Source organism: Phyllobates terribilis, unplaced genomic scaffold (genome assembly GCF_046119375.1).
Source record: "Phyllobates terribilis strain yellow unplaced genomic scaffold, ASM4611937v1 Scaffold_9__5_contigs__length_417890890, whole genome shotgun sequence".
Taxonomy (NCBI): domain Eukaryota; kingdom Metazoa; phylum Chordata; class Amphibia; order Anura; family Dendrobatidae; genus Phyllobates; species Phyllobates terribilis.
In genome coordinates, this window is record NW_027362769.1 from 142200264 (window position 1) to 142217805 (window position 17542).

General features: G+C 43.8%; 1 protein-coding gene across 9 annotated transcripts in view; it reads right to left on the reverse strand.

The window, feature by feature from the left end:
- The window catches only part of PKP4 (plakophilin 4), a 276139-nt gene that overhangs the window by 70584 nt on the left and 188013 nt on the right, over positions 1-17542 (reverse strand). For 5 of the 9 annotated variants that reach the window (XM_073647130.1, XM_073647127.1, XM_073647125.1 and 2 more), the window contains 3 exons: positions 10839-11055; positions 6860-6992; positions 2134-2347 (listed from right to left, as the gene is read on the reverse strand). In XM_073647130.1, the coding sequence (XP_073503231.1) occupies positions 2134-2347; positions 6860-6992; positions 10839-11055 (564 nt within the window). Of the gene's footprint in view, positions 1-2133; positions 2348-6859; positions 6993-10834; positions 11056-17542 lie in introns of all 9 variants that reach the window. The other 4 variants (XM_073647131.1, XM_073647128.1, XM_073647126.1 and 1 more) reach the window with 2 other exon arrangements.

Below are 17542 nucleotides of genomic sequence, written 5' to 3' on the forward strand. Positions count from 1 at the left end.
TTTTTTTGTCAGAAATCCAACGGACTCCTATCTAATAACTCAAGAAAAAGATGGATTTTTTATTGATCACATTACTGTACCGTGTATAAAGATCCCATTTTCGAGAGAAGAGACACTGATTCAGCAGGGAATGCTGGGAGATTTGTGTGTTATGTATGACATTCAGGTGCATGAAGCAACTACAATTACGGGATTGTGAAGCATGCAAACAATACGTGACAATGGGCACCCTTGGTGAACGGCGCTCTCAGAGGGCACTGTGGCAGTCACTGCCAAGAAGGGACACTGAGGCTGGAAACTCAGTGGAAGGCGGGGCTATGACGGCAGGCAGCGGTAGTGGGAGGGGCAAAGAACTCTGGGGGCGTGCACAGGCGCAAAAATATATATATAAAAAAAGTTACATTTTTGGATTTTACGGAAAAAATGCTCCACCTAATGTAACATTTTTGACACGTGTCTCATTGGCATAAAGAGGCATATAACCGCCGCTCGAGGAGGGTGCGGTTCAACAACTAATGTCATATCCACGTTAACTACCAACTCAGCTGTCGTCACTTTCTGCAAAACCTGCCTGGCGATCCTATTTCTGCAAGTTCACTTTGATAATTACATCCATATTAAAATAATAATTAGCCTGTGTACCGTGCGGTGTGACACGAACGCAGTGAAAAATACGGGAGGGGACGAATCCCAGTCAAACACACTCATCTGGAGCTAAATCAATTATTAGCCGGAGAATTTGTTCATGAATGCCGCATTTTTCATTTGTGAATTATGTTGGGAATTTTAAAAAAAAAATAATAAAAAAAAATGAACATTAGTCTCGGAAATTCATGAACGGCACTCAATTATTTTTTTGCCAATATCATAGCAGCTTGAGATTGAATGTTAATGCGTTAGATAATCAGCGAACTTGGCGTCAGAGATGATTTTATATAAATAATAGTAATAATGAAAATTGCAGAAGGAACAAATTACCCAAACAAAAGCGGGAGGCCGCGGCGTTCTGCAATCACAGGACGCTCCGCATTACAAACATTTTAATTAGCGGCCGCAGCACTTCTGATTCTGTTTTCATGGCGTGCAATGCAAGTCACGACACAAGATTATAAATGTATGCTGGGCTAGTGTCAATTAGATGCAGGCCATTTTGAAGTCTAAAGTTAGGGGAGTTTATCAGAACAAAATAACTGTTCAAACCAAGCACAGGCACCCGATGCACCCTCGGTGTGGCCGAGGAGTTTAGTGCACTTTTCCAACTTTTTGTTCTCCATCGATCTTTGCCCATCTTTTTTGTATAAAGCCAGACCTGTCAAACAAGGAAGAGGAGGGCTGAAATAGACGCAAAACAAGTCTCTGTGAGGGTGCAGTAAACTGTTTGGCCACACCAAGGGTGCACCAAGCAACTGTGCTTGATTTGAACAGTCATTTTTTGCATAGATGAAGCAATTTTTTTTTTTTTTTTTTTAGAAATTAATTCTGGTCACCAAATGACTGCAGATTTGACAAATATTTTCCCCATTGAATTCAGATTGCAAATATCAAACTGTAGTTGTTGTGTTTTTTATTTATTTATTTTTTTAATTGTGGATGTCCAGTGGATCTATAACAAGACTCCCAAGTGCTGAATAATAAAAATAAATCCTATCAAAGCTTAAAGTATAAAAACCCTTGTGTGCATGCTCGCAACGTCATACTGTAACGTGACTGCTGCAGACAATCACAGGGTGAGATTACAGAGCAGAGAGCGGCAGGCGACCCAAGGAGGCACCAAGTGAACTGGGGATAGTGTTTTTTTTTCCCTCCATTATTAAACATTATAATGTTTTCTGCTGGAAAATCATCACTAAAATCCGCACAATTTTGTGCTGCAGTTTGTCCTGTGGCTTTTTTTTAATTCCAGATTTTCAGCAGAAACTTTCCGCAGAAAATCCAGTAGTCTGAACAAGCCTTTAGATGTAACAAGGGCAATCACCCACAACCTATACATAAAATTACTGTGACTTCCAAAGTTAAGTACAGAATGAAGCCATTTTCTTAATTAAATGCCGACATATCTCAGAAAGATAACGCCTAAATGATGGCTCCTATATCCGACAGTTACAGGGTTTGTCACCCGCGCGCTCCACTCACCGGTCACGAGTTCTCTTACTTCTTGGTCATTGGTTTTTCTCAGTAGTCTTAGGAGGGCAGGGATCCCGCCTGCGTTCTTCACCGCAATCTTGTTTTCATCAGTAGATTTGCCATATACTAGATTTCTTAAGGCACCGCATGCATTTTTCTGAACTTCCAGAACTTTGTGATCCAGAAGATCGACCAGATGCTTTATTCCTCCGAGTCGACAAACCTGAAAAAGCAAAAATAAAAAATAGTAGACTGTAGCAACGAAGAATCTAAATGCAATACTGATGTCCAAGCTCAGATCTAAAGGGAGACGGCTGTGCAAAGTCACATTCAGCCTAGACCCAGGTGGGAGGAATATACCTCTATATTAAGAAATTAAAATAATTACAGTCCCTCCTTAGGCAGCTGTGGACTCATACAGCCAGAAATGTTGTGCGGATCCTACCAGTTTGGGGTATTTTCCTTCCTTTTCTTGCCTGATATGAGCAAAGTATCCAGTACCCTGAACCAACCAGATGTCCACCCCCTTCTCTCCCCATTGGATCCAGTCTCACAGACACACTGTGGGATACTGCAGCTGCATCCCCCTCCTTCCACATTTTACCCATGATGGATGTTTTGCGTTTCTGAAAGGGAAGAAACAGCAGGAAAACTTTAGGCCTCTTCAAAGATTAACATCCATTACCGATGAAAAAAAATAAACAAAAAAACAATTAAAAAGTTTTCCGGCACTGCGATGTTCTTGTTGGTCTTCTGGATTGGTGGGGGATCTATCAGAATACAAATCAGCTTTCTTGCAATACGAAGGAGCAAAGTATCACCTAGGGGAGGTGGTGACCCTGAAAGACAATGTCTGATTTTTTTTATTTTTTTTTCAAATTCAGATTTTATTTTGCACGAACCATGGCGTTTTGCAACAAGTTAGAGAAGTGAAAGCTAGAGTACAAGCCCAAGGCAACATTAAGAATAAAGAAATACACTGTAATTAGTCCAACAAGTGGAGGGTTTAGCCCGGGTAGGCCTTGGGAGTAGACAATAGTCAAACTTTAAACAAAAAAAAACAAGAAAACAGAAAAACAGGGAAACGTGTAAAAGTAGGCAAGAGGGAAGGGGAGGGATATTTTAAGGATGGTCGCAATATGAAGTGCAAGATAGCGGAGTGGCCTCAGTGTGAGCGGTATTTTGATGAGGGTAGTCCACATAGAGTGTCGGGGAGATATTTGCCTCATGGGGATAAATTTACAATGGATCTGCATAAAGGCGAGAGCAAGAAAGAGTCCCACTTTGTGGCGGTTTTGTTTCTTTCCTCCTAAGAGTGTGTGATTAGTAATTCCATGCGTTGGATTCTAGCTATTTCTGTAAATAATGTCTGACAAGCGAGGGATAAATGCCAAGGCAGAGATTCATCTGCAGACAGCGGTTTTGGGGAGTTTTCCCCCTCATTAGTGTAGAGCAGAGACTAGTCGGCAGAGTGACACGCCCTTAGTGCAGCATGGGGGAAGCAGCTGAGTATAGAGACTTACAGCAATGCTTCATGGGGGGGAAAGTATGCAAATTAGCTCACCAGGAGATCGAAATAAGCCACCTGAAGGGCCTTGGATTCAGTCAGCCAGGGTTGTGTTTCAAGTCTGGTTAAAGGGCCAGGCATAAACGTATAAGATGGCAACCTCTCATAGGTAGTATTTGTTAGATATCTCTCTCACAGAATGAAAATGGCGGCTCAGTGCTTAGTATTGTTGCTTTGCAGCACGGGGGTCCTGGGTTCAAGTCCCACCAAGGACAACATCTGCGAGGAGTTTGTATGTTCTCTCCCTGTTTGTGTGGGTTTCCTCCGGGTTCTCCGGTTTCCTCCCACACTCCAAAGACGTACTGATAGGGAATCTACATTGTGAGCCCCAATGGAGACAGTGATGATAATTCATGAACATGATGGTACTATATAAGCAATGCATAATAAATAACTACATTTTCATACCTTTCTTCCATGGAGCACTCACCTCCTGTAAGACACAAACTCCTTAAAGGGTTATTCCCATGTTCATAGATATAAACAAGCACTTTTGCAATTTAATGTATATTAAAATTTTAAGACGTTCTTGAGATACTAAAACTCTTTTGTGCTTATAGCTCGTTGTCTAGGAGACCGACCACCGCTGCTGTCTAGACTGTAAAGAATGGTGCTGAAGCTGGCCAAGGTTAGGAGGGACCAGAGCGCTCCGGAGATTCTTGTCACCTTCAAAACAGTGCTTACAAGCTTGATAGAAAACAGCTTGCAAGCTCTGAACATTTTCTGCTGTCTAGCAGTGGTGGTCGGTCTCCAAGGCAACGGGCTGCAAACAAAGGAAATGTTAGTATCTCAAGATCGGCTGAAAAGTTTAATAAGCAGTAAATTGCAAAAGTGCTTGTATTTATTAGCAGTATCTGAAATACCCATTTTTGAAGGTGAGAAAAACCTTTTAAAAAGAGAATGTGTCATGTCCTTAAACGCTATTAACTTGCAGATGTGGGGTTAATCTGCAAGTTACAATGCTGAGAGTGTTGATAACGGGACAAAAGTAAATTTATTCCTCCCAGATCCCGACGGCTTTAAGTCGGTGCAGGGAGTGATAACAGTCACTGCGCAGTATGCAGTGAGCGGCGGCTATGAGCATGCCCTGGAACTCTGATTGACAGCTTGCTCTGCACAGATGCACGGCGCCTCCTAATGTTCACAGTCATGCCAGTTTAATCACATTACCTCCTCCTAATAGTGCCTGTAAAAAATAAAATAAAAAAATATATATATATAATGCAAAAGCAAACTGCTTGGCTCCCGCGCGGTGCGCTCTCGTAGCGATCATCCGCAGCACGCCGATCATTATACAAGCACTTTAGATGATGGTGTAAATCCTGAATTCATGCGAAGTGCAAGTGATGAGATGGTTCTACCTAAATAACAGCGTTTCATTTCTGCCGCCTGAATGTGGCTCGTATTCTGTGACAGAGGGAAAGATTGCTATAATTTCGCCGGAGTTTAAAACACAATTATTGCTATAGGGAAAACGTTTTGTTATTTATTGATGCAGGTTATTTCGGATGAATTTTGCGGTGTTTTTTTTTTTTCTTTTGTATCTTAAAAGCCGGTTTTTCTTGTAAAGATCGGTCAGTGTTCTCAGCAGTCAGATCGCTGATCTGGAAACAAAGCCCCTGAGATGCAGAATCGAGGCTGACAACTATTGGAAAAAAAAAAGATAATTTGCAGCACGCCATCGAGCGACTTGTAGTCTCAGATGATCAGCTCGCGGACATTTTCTACACCGCAGCATCGCTTCTATAAAAACCTATAAAGATCACTCAATGCAATGATATAAATATTAATGGCCCGAGTTCACAAGCTGCCCGTATTGGCTGTTGTATTAATAATGAAAACTCAGTCTTTGAAAAACGATCTACAACCTATTAAGAAAAAGCTATGTAATCTGGCAGCATCTAGCCTGCTTGTTGATGGTTTCCAACAGGGGTGTAATGATTGCGGTTGCAGAGGGCTCAATGGGTCCGTGCAGAAAGGGGCCAGCCGGCGCTAGCACAGATTTCAGCAGGATATCTGTCCGAGGATGCACATTCAACAGAAATGCATTGCGGTGCAGAGACCTGCCGCTCCCTGCACTGCAATACACACGGCCGGAAACTGACACCGACATGCAGGCGGCACATAGCAGTGATTGCAGAGTGCAAGCGATGGGCAACGCATGACGTCAGCTGCTGCCTCTGGCCAGGATGGGAGACATCTATACCAAGAATGAGCCCAGAATGGGGATAGGGCCCAGGATAAGGGACACACACAACCAGGGCGGGCGGCGCGCACAACCAGGGCGGGCGGCGCGCACAACCAGGGCAGGCGGCGCGCACAACCAGGGCGGGCGACGCGCACAACCAGGGCGGGCGACGCGCACAACCAGGGCGGGCGACGCGCACAACCAGGGCGGGCGACGCGCACAACCAGGGCGGGCGACGCGCACAACCAGGGAGGGCGACGCGCACAACCAGGGAGGGCGACGCGCACAACCAGGGAGGGCGACGCGCACAACCAGGGAGGGCGACGCGCACAACCAGGGAGGGCGACACGCACAACTCTTGCTACAAGAGACCATCTGACCAACATGCGGGGCGGGGGGAAACAGGTCTGAATCTTGCACCGGGGCCCATCGGACTCTAGTTACACCACTAGTTTCCAAGTAGCAATAGTTCTATCTACATTGCTTCTAGGCTCCATATAGATTAGATTAAAAGGGAGCCAGTCAGCATAAAACGACTGTTCAAACCAAACACAACCGCTTGACGTGGCCAAACAGTTCAGTGCCTGTGCTTGGTGTGAACAGTCAGCTCAAAATGACTGTTCAAACTAAGCACAGGCGCTAAACTGTTTTGCCAAGTCAAGGAAGCACCATGCGGTTGTGCTTGGCTTGAACAGTCATTTTATACTGACAGACTACTTTTAAAGTCAGCCAAAGCTGCCGATTTCCATTTTTCCTACCGCGAAGGATCAGGCTTGTTGAATTCAAACGCCCATTCTGTTTGGTCTCCCTGTGAGACGAGCCACTGCCAGGAATATCTGACAGGGGCTTTCTCTCCTCCCCCTATTATAAATGAATGAACGCTCAGCCAAACTGATTAGTGCTATTTTTGCTGTAAGAAATGGAGGCTGTGAGTGATACTCACATGTCTGATTTTACGGGGAAGGGGTTTAATATCTTACCTCAATTTTGATTTTATGGTCCCCGAAGCAGAGATGTTGCAGGTAAGCAGCGGCATTTGCTTGCACTGAAGGGAAGTGATGCTGGAGCATGTGAATGACCTCGGGTAGTTCGGGATCGCGCCAAGCAAACTCCCTAAAAAAAGAAAATGTGTTATATTTGGCAAAATGGCGTCAATTTATTAAAAAATTTTGATAATCCATGTACAGTGCGATATATGGTGAAGAAAGGCTCTCTGTGACTGACTGTCAGGAAGAGCTAACAGAGGGAGGCAGAAAAAAAATACCTAAAAAACATAACCCCACATAGTGCCGTAGGCACCATATAGGGGTTGTATTACTTTTTTAAGAATTTAAAGGCTTGCTAGGACTATTGTGAGCCCCATCAGTCAGAACTAGTTTATATGAACAGCGCCCCCCAGAGGAGAAATTAAGCATTACACACTGTTCTCGCGGAAATCGATTGGGTCAGATTATTTTTAGATTCAGCTGTTTTTTTACACTGACTACATATTTGGCCAAATGCTTGTTGAGTTCCCACCAAAAAAGCCTGACTACAGCTTACGTACCTGTGGGGGCCGGAAGGAATAGCAGTTTCTTAAAAGCCATGTACACCTCAGTGCCATTTTTTTATTGCTTATTTGCTTCCTAAAAAACTTTCTAAATAGTCTCCATTGAAAATGTTCTAGCATTTTGCGGCTGCAAATGTTGGCAAGTTCTGTATCTGGCTGCGTAGGTTTACAAAACTGATGCTAATTTGTCAGAGCTCCTGCTCCTCCCTCCTTTCTCTTAGTGTTAGAGATTGCAGGAGGGAGGGGGTTGTAGATAGATCTGCAGCAAAAAGGGGAAAGAAATTATCTCATGGGGTAGAGAAAACAGGGTATAGCAGGGAAAATCAGCTCATCTGTCCAGGTGAAAGGCAAAATACACCAGCAATAGCAACAGTCCAAACAAATTGCTTTATTGATCCAGTAGAATAAAAAGGCACAAAAAATGGTTGAACACAACAGCACTAAAATTAAAAAGGCAGAAAATAAATATCTGCTGTGCTCTCAGGCAACAGGTTTCAGACCTGCATGGTCCTTTGTCATGCCAGTGTGAGTGCTGGCTATTGTTTGGACTGTTGCAAGTCTATAAAATCTACATGACAACCAATTTGGCGGAAAGAAAAGCCCCCGTAGGTTGTAGCGACTAGAACATACATGTCAACCTCTGGCCAAATCAGGCCCACAGGGTGGATATATTTGTCCCACAACACCAGAACCGCCACCTTTATGTGGGGCCCATAATCCTGTATGGAGGACTATGTGGGGCCCATAATCCTGTATGGAGGACTATGTGGGGCCCATAATCCTGTATGGAGGACTATGTGGGGCCCATAATCCTGTATGGAGGACTATGTGGGGCCCATAATCCTGTATGGAGGACTATGTGGGGCCCATAATCCTGTATGGAGGACTATGTGGGGCCCATAATCCTGTATGGAGGACTATGTGGGGCCCATAATCCTGTATGGAGGACTATGTGGGGCCCATAATCCTGTATGGAGGACTATGTGGGGCCCATAATCCTGTATGGAGGACTATGTGGGGCCAATAATCCTGTATGGAGGACTATGTGGGGCCCATAATCCTGCATGGAGGACTATGTGGGGCCCATAATCCTGTATGGAGGACTATGTGGGGCCCATAATTCTGTATGGAGGACTATGTGGGGCCCATTATTCTGTATACTGGTTGGCCCGTGACTTTATCCAAGTTTTTAATTTTGGCCCTCTGTGTTTCACATCCCGGCTCTAGAACGTCCAATCTGCCTAGTTATACAGAAGTAGGGGACTAGACCTAGGTAGGTTAGTCATTCCTGACCCTGCGACTGCAACAATGCATTAGAAAAAGCTGAATTTAATTTTTACCTTGAAGATTTGGGGATCCTTTATTGGTGCTCTCGGTGACTCTTTAAATAGTTTTTAGCCATAAATTATAATTTCGTTATATGCGGGTCAGAACGCCGCCGCCTTTCGGGACAGACACAAACGACAAATTAAACCACAAGGCACCTTGGACATCGCGTAATATTAAGCGGGGATAATAAATTGCCTCCGTCCATAAAATGTACACTTCCATCTGCCGAGCCAGCAAACATCTCACAGCAGCGAATATCAGAAATCTATTTAGTGCTAATCATGTTACGCCTGAAGAACATGAATGCCGGCTGCGTCATCCGGCGGATGACTGAGAAAAAAACAAGACAAAGCGCCACAGGCAAATCGATAGGACTGGCTAACGGCGCGCATCAGATGAAAGCCATAGCCGGAGCATGTGCTGCAGACAGTCGGAGCTCTGGACTCGGTTTCCATACCTGTATGTCTGCCAGCACCTTGTTGGAACGAGATAAGCGCACTCGACGGCCCCTGGCATATCGTGAAGGTAATCCACCAGCGTGCCCGCGGCTTGTGCCAGCCCAACTTATCCAACAGGTACAGCACATAAATGCTGCCGTGTCATGATTAATTATACCGCGCGCCCGGATAAAAGGGAGGGATGGTGACGTAGTGCTAGTCGTCTGAGCTGAAATTAAATCTGTAGGGTGCCATTATTGCTCTACTGAAGCAGTGCTGCATTTTTTTCCTGCACAGCAGCGCTCTCATCTGCATGTGCAGGGAGCTGCAAAATGGCATGGGGCCGCAGCAAGCAGCATAGGCAAAACTGAAGGGTGAAGCGGCACTGCGGACCCTCCTGAGAGTCATCTCTCACGAGGTGATGGCCTATCTTCACTACTTACAAAGATGGGAATAAAGATTCATCTTTTACTGTGAACATGTAATGCCACATTACTCCTGTGGTGGCGCTGCAGGAAAACTGGACAAAGGAACGCGTGTTACAACCGATTGCTGAAGATCTGAGCAGACCCCTCTGCAATCATCCGTAGTGGGACCGTTTAAACAAAAAGTGGATAGGATACGATAAAAATAAAATAACTTGATACTTTAAAATTTCAGTATAAAAAGACTGCGGTTCTTTATATATTCCATCTGACTTTTTTTATTTCGTTTATAAAATCTAGTAATATTTATTTCTAAGAAATCCAAAACAATTAGCATTAAATATAAGATCTACACGGAGCCAAAGAACGCTCTGTGCCGCCGCCACATGGCAGCATAATGAAGGTGAGCGGGTACTGATCTCCCAATAGCAGATAATAAGGCATTTAAAAGAAAAAAATACTAATGTGAGTTACTTAAGGAACCTGCAGTATAATTTATTAAAAGTTATATTTTTTGCATTTAAAGTCGCCATATAGGCAGCCTCAGCCTAAGTTTCCAATCACTACCGCTATCATTATAGCTCCTGCGGGAAATGCCGCCCTATGAGAGACACATATTCAGTCTCAGGACTACATGCATTCCCTTCAACACCTTTTCTACCCCTAAGAGAACACTTTTGCTCCCATGATCAGAGATACAGCTGTAAATCTTGCACAGGAGCAGCACAAATTGTAATGATGCAAATAAATTAAATTGTGTCTTGTAATGAAACCAACAGGTGGCGCTGTTCTCTTGCTATGTTACAGCTGGGCGTGGAGTAGTAAGCACTTATCTACCAACAATGCACTTTACAAATCCCTTCCATTCATGGTTTATAAAGTACACAATATAGCTCAGTTCCCCTATTGTAAGGGTAAAAAAAAAATAAAAATGTAAAGCGCTTTTCATATTCCAATCTCCTGCCTGAGAGGATATGTAGTGAGAAGAGATGTGTGGTGTAGTTGCAAGTGCAACGGTACATCACCAGGAAAGTATTATACATAGGTCCAAATAATTAGAATAGTTGCTTCCAGCAAGCGTAGGATAAATGCATGCTAGAAAGTGAGTGGAAAGGAAGTTCCAGCACCTATAGTGCTGGCAGAATGCCAGTGTAAGATCCACACTGACCTAAGTGTGGGATATTCATTTTATTTTACATAAAAACAAATGTTTACTTGCCTGGGATCCTTCTGTATGCTGTCAATGGATGGCGATCTTGTGGTCCCATCGTCGGCGGGGGCTGCGTGTGGCATCCGGTTGTAGTTGCCTTCGGATACCCGGTACGGCATTGATCTGTATGGCTCTGCATAGGTAGCTGCAGTGTTGAGAGCATAATTATTTCTTTGGTATGCAAGTGTGTTACGTTGGCTCAATGTCCTGTGTAGATTACCCGACCCTAGCAAAATAAAACAATAAGTTCACGCCGGACCTCCAAAATAACAAAGCCTCCGAGAAAGTTACCAAACTAAGCCCCTTGTTACCGGAAAACACACAGTACGGCATTAGCACAAGGGTGATGGAGAGGACAGCTAGGAGACCCTTCTCACCAGGTAGTTACAACATGCAGCTGTACAGCCTGGGGGGCCACATTTGGGGGCAGGGTAACAAGTCTGCTGTTATGGTGTCAGGCAGGTGCTCCGTCCCATCAGCGATTTACACCTATGGTTGTCTGCTATAATAAACATGAGTACTATGGGAAGCGTCGGACTGGGGTGGCAGGGCCCACCACTAACACCGACTGGGGGGGAGAAGGGGGGCACCCACCACTAACACCGACTTGGGGGGGCCACCGCTAACACTGACTTGGAGGGGGGGGGGGGCCCACCAGTAACACTGACTGGGGGGGGGGGGGGGGGTCCACCCCTAGAACTGACTAGGGGGAAGGGGCACTGTTCAGCTTCATGCACATATTATATTACTCTCTTTCACAAATTTACTTCTGCTTCTGTGTAAAAATAAACTAGGTAGTTTGTAGAATGAATGAGATCCTGCTTTTGTCTGTACAAAGTGAATTAAAGCGGTAATCCCATCTCCAATGTCCAATCCCAATATGTAGTAGGTGTAATAATAATAATATTAGCAAATATCTCCAATTAGAAATGTAGTATAGTTTTTCTGATTCGCTATCTCTCTTTCCTCATGTCCAGGCAATACAGGACCTTAGGTATCCATGGTTACGACCACTAGCAGCTAACTAACTGTCACTTTATCAGTGGACGTAACCATGGATACCTAAGGTCCTGCGATGCCTGCACATGAAGAAAGACATGCAGAATCAGAAAAACTATACAACATTTCTAATTGGAGGTATCTACTATTATTATTACTACACCTACTACATATTGGGATAGGATCTTGGAGATGGGAATACCCCTTTAATGTATTGACCAACTACTGCTCATGTTGGGGGTACGTGGCTTACTCTTGCATAGGGGCCCACCAGAGGATTCTCCGGTTCTCTTGTTGACCAGTCTAAGCCTGACTATGGATGATGTGCGCTTTTTTATGGAAGGTGCTTTATACAGATCTCCATAAAGATGGAGTAAACTGAGGAGACCACTAAAATGGCTTAGAGAGACCAGGCAATGCTCTCTGGGAAAAAGCATGCAAATTATTTCTCCTGCAATCTCTCTGGTGCCACCTACTGGAGGTAGCTATCCTATAAGTCAATGTCCGACCCTTTAATGACTTAGGATATTTAGCAATGTGTAAAAGTCTTCTCCACGCGAATGTCTTCTCCTTGGAGGGTAGCTTCCTCTGATACAGAGACGACCACCATCTTCCAGTGGAGGAGAGCAAATCTGCATTACCTGAAGGAATTGTCAACTAAAGATTGCTGCCCTGCAGGTATAAAGAACCTATCTCTGCCTACAGAGAAACCTTCATGCTTCCATTGATTTGCTGCTCATCTGATACAATGCAAGTTAAAGGGATGTTCTCATCCAAGAGTGAGGACATATTGCTACGATATGCGACCACTGAGGGTTGAATCTCTGTGATCCTGCGGATGAAGGAATCAGTGGTGCAGCTCCATCTGGCCGTTCCCTGCAGAGCTGCGCTCACAGCCAACCGCTGCGCTGGAAACTGGAAGCAGCTGTGCTGCAGTTGTCCTGGGCAAGTGATTGGCCGGGGTACTGCTGCGCTGGAAAATGACTGCGAAGCTGCCACAGCCCCTTTAATCCTTCGATCGGTGAGGGTCTCAGACTGACCCCAATTGATCATAGACTCCTAATGTTATGCAATCACATTATGAGATAGGACAGACAACGATGAGACCTGCTGACCAGAAATGAATCTTTTTTTTTTTTGCCAAAATAACTCCAGCCCGTTTGTAGCATACAGACATAAGTAAGTACACCCTGCAGATGGAGCAAAGCATCTGTCTGACATCTTATAACGATTGAGTACAATGAAATATTAGAGCAATGTAACAAGTGAATCACGCAGCATGCACATGGACACGTAAGAGCAGTCATTCCCGGTTATTACAGCACAGGATGAGGTGTTAAACCCATGTTATTCACATTGTGAAAGGTGGAGCGGACTTTACCTCAGTCTTCCGGGTCTATACCCCACAAGTCGGGCCCCTCGCTGCTCCCATGGCTTATACTCTACCAGATCCGGCAAAGAAGGCTTGGTCTTTTTTTTGACGGCGCTTACGTTTAACACTTTGTAGACACAAAAACTAAACTTTTTTTTTCCCCATTTATTTTATTATCTACACAAGAAAGCCGGAGTATGAGAGATAGAAGGTCTGTATGATAGAGCGGAGTTACCAGTAAGTGTTGTCATAGGGGAACTGCAACTTCAACAGTAATCATTTTTAGATTTAATTTTTTTTTCACTTTCTATAATACAATTTTGCTTCCATTCACCTTATAGCAGTGATGGCCGATCTGTGGCCTGTCCGTGGCGCTCGCCTTTCTCTGACAGCCCCATAGAGAATGAATGGAGTGGAGTTCAGCAATCAGACCTGCCCCATTCCCACAAATGGTACGGGGTCTCGGCAGTTGCACCCACACCCATCAGTAAATTACCACCCATCATGTAGACTTGTTTTAACTGGACAACCCCTTTAAGTAACTGCAGAGTCACAGGCTGCAGACCAATGCAATAGACATAATGTCTATAAATGTGTATTCATAATAAAATAAAGGGATCATATAAAGAAAGAAATAAAGTTAGCGTAGTGTACATGATGCACTTTTTCCGCTGCGTTTCACACTTCAAGCAAAGTGGGTAAGATTTCCCAAACACTCATGCATTTAAAAACGCTGTTAGGCTAAGTTCACACGTTGCGTTTTTTTGCTGCGTTTTTTTTTTCCTGCAGGCAAAACCTGCTCTCTTGGCAATAAAGAAGCTGCCTAAAAAATTAGGTTTTGCTGCGTTTTTTGTTTGCAGCATTTTTTTTGCTGTGAGTTTTTATGCTGATACAGCTTAGTGTCTGCTGTTCCTGAGCATTCTGCAGCAAAACCTGATACCTGCAGTTTTTGTATTTCCTTATTGCTTTCTATGGATGAAAAAACGCAGCAGTTTTCCAATTCAGTAGGAAACAAAAACTATGTGTGTGCATGAGATTTCTGAAATCTCAAAGCATTTGCTGGTACTGTAAAACGCAGCTTTTAATTTAGATTAAAAAAAAAAAAACGCTGCAAAAACGCGACATGCAAACGTAGCCTAAAACGGTGACTACTGTTTTTGCACTTTTTTTCCCCTCTCTCTACTGCAGGATCCCAGAGTTTATAGACTAAGAAACACATTTAGGAAACATAGCTTCAAATTTACACAAAAAAAGACATAAAAAAAACAAAAATCAGCAATAACGTAAAAATCTGCGCAGATTGCAGTTGTGTATTTTGGTGCAGTTTAAAGCAACATTTTCGCCCATGGGAACTTATAGTGCCCAAAGTAAGCAGCCCAGTCAATGAAGGACTGTCCCTTTTGGGAACATCATGGATGTATTATGGCCGCACCGTTTGGTTTTACCCTAGAAACCCCCACATTATACAAGAACATCATCCCTTTAAGGCTTGGTTTTCACGTGGCGTTTTGCGGGGTGGTAGCAAGCTGTGCAGTGAAGACTCACTTTGCAAAAATGCAAAATCGTGGTAATCTGAGTGCAGTTGTTTGCAACCATGTGAAAACCCATATTTACAAAAAATAAAAATGTATAAAAAATACAAAAAAAACAACAACATGATCATTCACTCTCCTCAAATTGTAATACGAAAATAACACAAAAAATAGCTAAGGCTCCAAACAGATAGGAATGTCTAGAATCAACCAATCAGAATACTCCTTTTATTCCTAAGGGACAACGAAGCTGTGTCCTGATTGGTTGCAATAGTCCATAGCCCCATTTGCGCTGTGGACTTGGACGACGATGGGTCCCAGCGCTTCCCCCGCAGTTTCTAATAATTAAGGGCCGTGCCTCAGAACGGTAATCGGCCATATTATCCCCAGGAGACACTTGTAATGGCGGCCTGACAGCCATATATTACGGCCTGTAGACTGTAAAAGAACATCATATTATGAGCCCGCTCCCGCTCGAATCGACAGGAGCGTCACACCATCACACCTAATGGATGTTTAATAGGGAAGGTTATTTGCATGAGGTCATGGAGGCTAATGGGAGAACCGGCTCTGACAAGGTATGAAATAGACTGGGTTGCCAGAAGGAGCCATTTATAGAGTCCGGGCGCGGGGAGCGGTCAGGGATCAGCACGTCGAGGAGAAGAGAAGCCTTTATTCTTTTAATGGTGGTGTCAGATCTGAGCTCCGTCACTATAACTCCACACATTATTAAAGTAGAGCTGTTCAGCGGAGGAGATTTTATTTCACCATTTTATTTTATTTTATTATGCAGTAAAAACTAAAAGCGACTTTCCTCTTATTATAAACTGCAGGGCTGTGAATGCGTCGAAATAAACAGGAGGGGGATATAGAGGAGACCCCAAGAACGAGAGCTCGGGTCATAACCAAAGAGCATGAAGGGAAAGGCAATAAATATATCAGAGCGAGATGATATCATTATATCAGGCCACACCGGAAAGAAAGACAATCTCATCTACGTCCTGCAATATTTCACATCCGTGCAGGTAATAAGCCTCCGTGCACACAAGGTCGTAGTGATTTGGGGCGTCACGCTCTCAGAAATCGGGTACTGAAATATTAACTGCACATTATTCAAGGGTTGCCCACTTTTTGAGACATTATTGTTTCTACTTAAAGGGAATCTGTCAGCAGGTTTTTGCCATTTAATCTTAGAGAAGTATCATATAGAGCAAGAGAGTCTGATTCCAAGGATGTGTCACTTATTAAGCTGTGTGCTGTAGTTTTAACACATTCAGTGTTTTATCAGCAGGAAATTATCACTAGAGGACTAGGTCTCACATGCACAGGAGTCCAGCTACTCTGTGTAACCCTGCCCCCACCACTGATTGGCAGGTTGCATACAGTGTAGACAAAAAGTGGCCAATCAGGGGTGTGGGCGGAGTTATACACAGCTCAGCATTTGAGCACTGCTACATTTACAGCAGAGACGACAGGGATTCTAGCAAAACGGCACCAAGCAGTCCAATAGGTGACACATCGCTGGAATCATGGTCTCTGCCCCTAAATCATGCTGCTCTGAATTAAATAGCAAAAACCTGTTGACAGATTCCCTTTAACCCCCTTAACGACATGTGCCATACATGTACGGCACATGGAGTGTCTCTCCCTTTCGCACGGGCTCCAGCCATGACCCTGCATCTTTCCGGGACATGACAGCTTATATGATCAGCTGTCATGTGCCCCTAACAGCTGCGGGTGGAATCGCGATCCACCAGCGGTTGTTAACATGTTAAATGCCGCAGTCAATCTCTGACAGAAGCATTTAACATGGCCACGGCGGAAGGATGTCAATAGTCCAGCCCATCAGCGCCCGTGTCACATAACAGTGGGTCGCCGATGCGTTGGCATGACAACCGAGGGTCTGCAGGAGACCCCTGTGGTTGTCATTCCCAGTATGCTATCAGCGCCGCCCAGCGGTCGACACTCATAGCAAGTGAGCATTTCTGCTACGCACAAGCCATCTGATGATCGCAACTTCTAGTCTCCCATAGAGACTATTGAAGCATGAAAAAAGTAAAAAAAAAAGGTTTTAAAAATATAAAAAAATATATAAAAGTTTAAATCACCCCCCTCTCGCCCCATTCTAAATAAAACAAACAAACAAAAAAATCAAATATACACATATTTGGTATTGCTGCGTTCAGAATCTCCTGATCTATCAATATAAAAAAAAGACTTAATCTGATCGGTAAACGGTGTAATGAGAAAAAAATCAAAATGCCAGAATTAATTTTTTTCATGGTCGCCGCAACATTGCAATAAAGGGCGATCAAAAGTCATATCTATCCCAAAATCGTATCAATAAAAAGGTCAGCTCGGTGTGCAAAAAATAAGTCCTCACCTGGCCCCAGATCCCAAAAAATGTAGACACTATGGGTCTCGGAAAATGGCGCCATTTTTTTTTTCCAACAAACTTTGGATTTTTTTTTCCACCACTTAAAATAAAAAAAGATCCTAAACATGTTTGGTATCTACAAACTCGTAATGACCTGGGGAATCATAATGGCAGGTCAATTTTAGCATTTAGTGAACCTGGTAAAAAATACCCCCAAAAAACAACTGTGGAATTTCACTTTTTTTGCAATTTCACCGCACTTGGAATTTGGTTTCCCGTTTTCCAGTACAAAATATGGTAAAAAAGCAATGGTGTCGTTCAAAAGTACAACTTGTCCAGCAAAAAAATAAGCCCTTACATGGCCATTATGACGGAAAAATAAAAAAGTTATGGCTCTGGGAAGAAGGGGAGCAAAAAACAAAAGCTCAAAAAT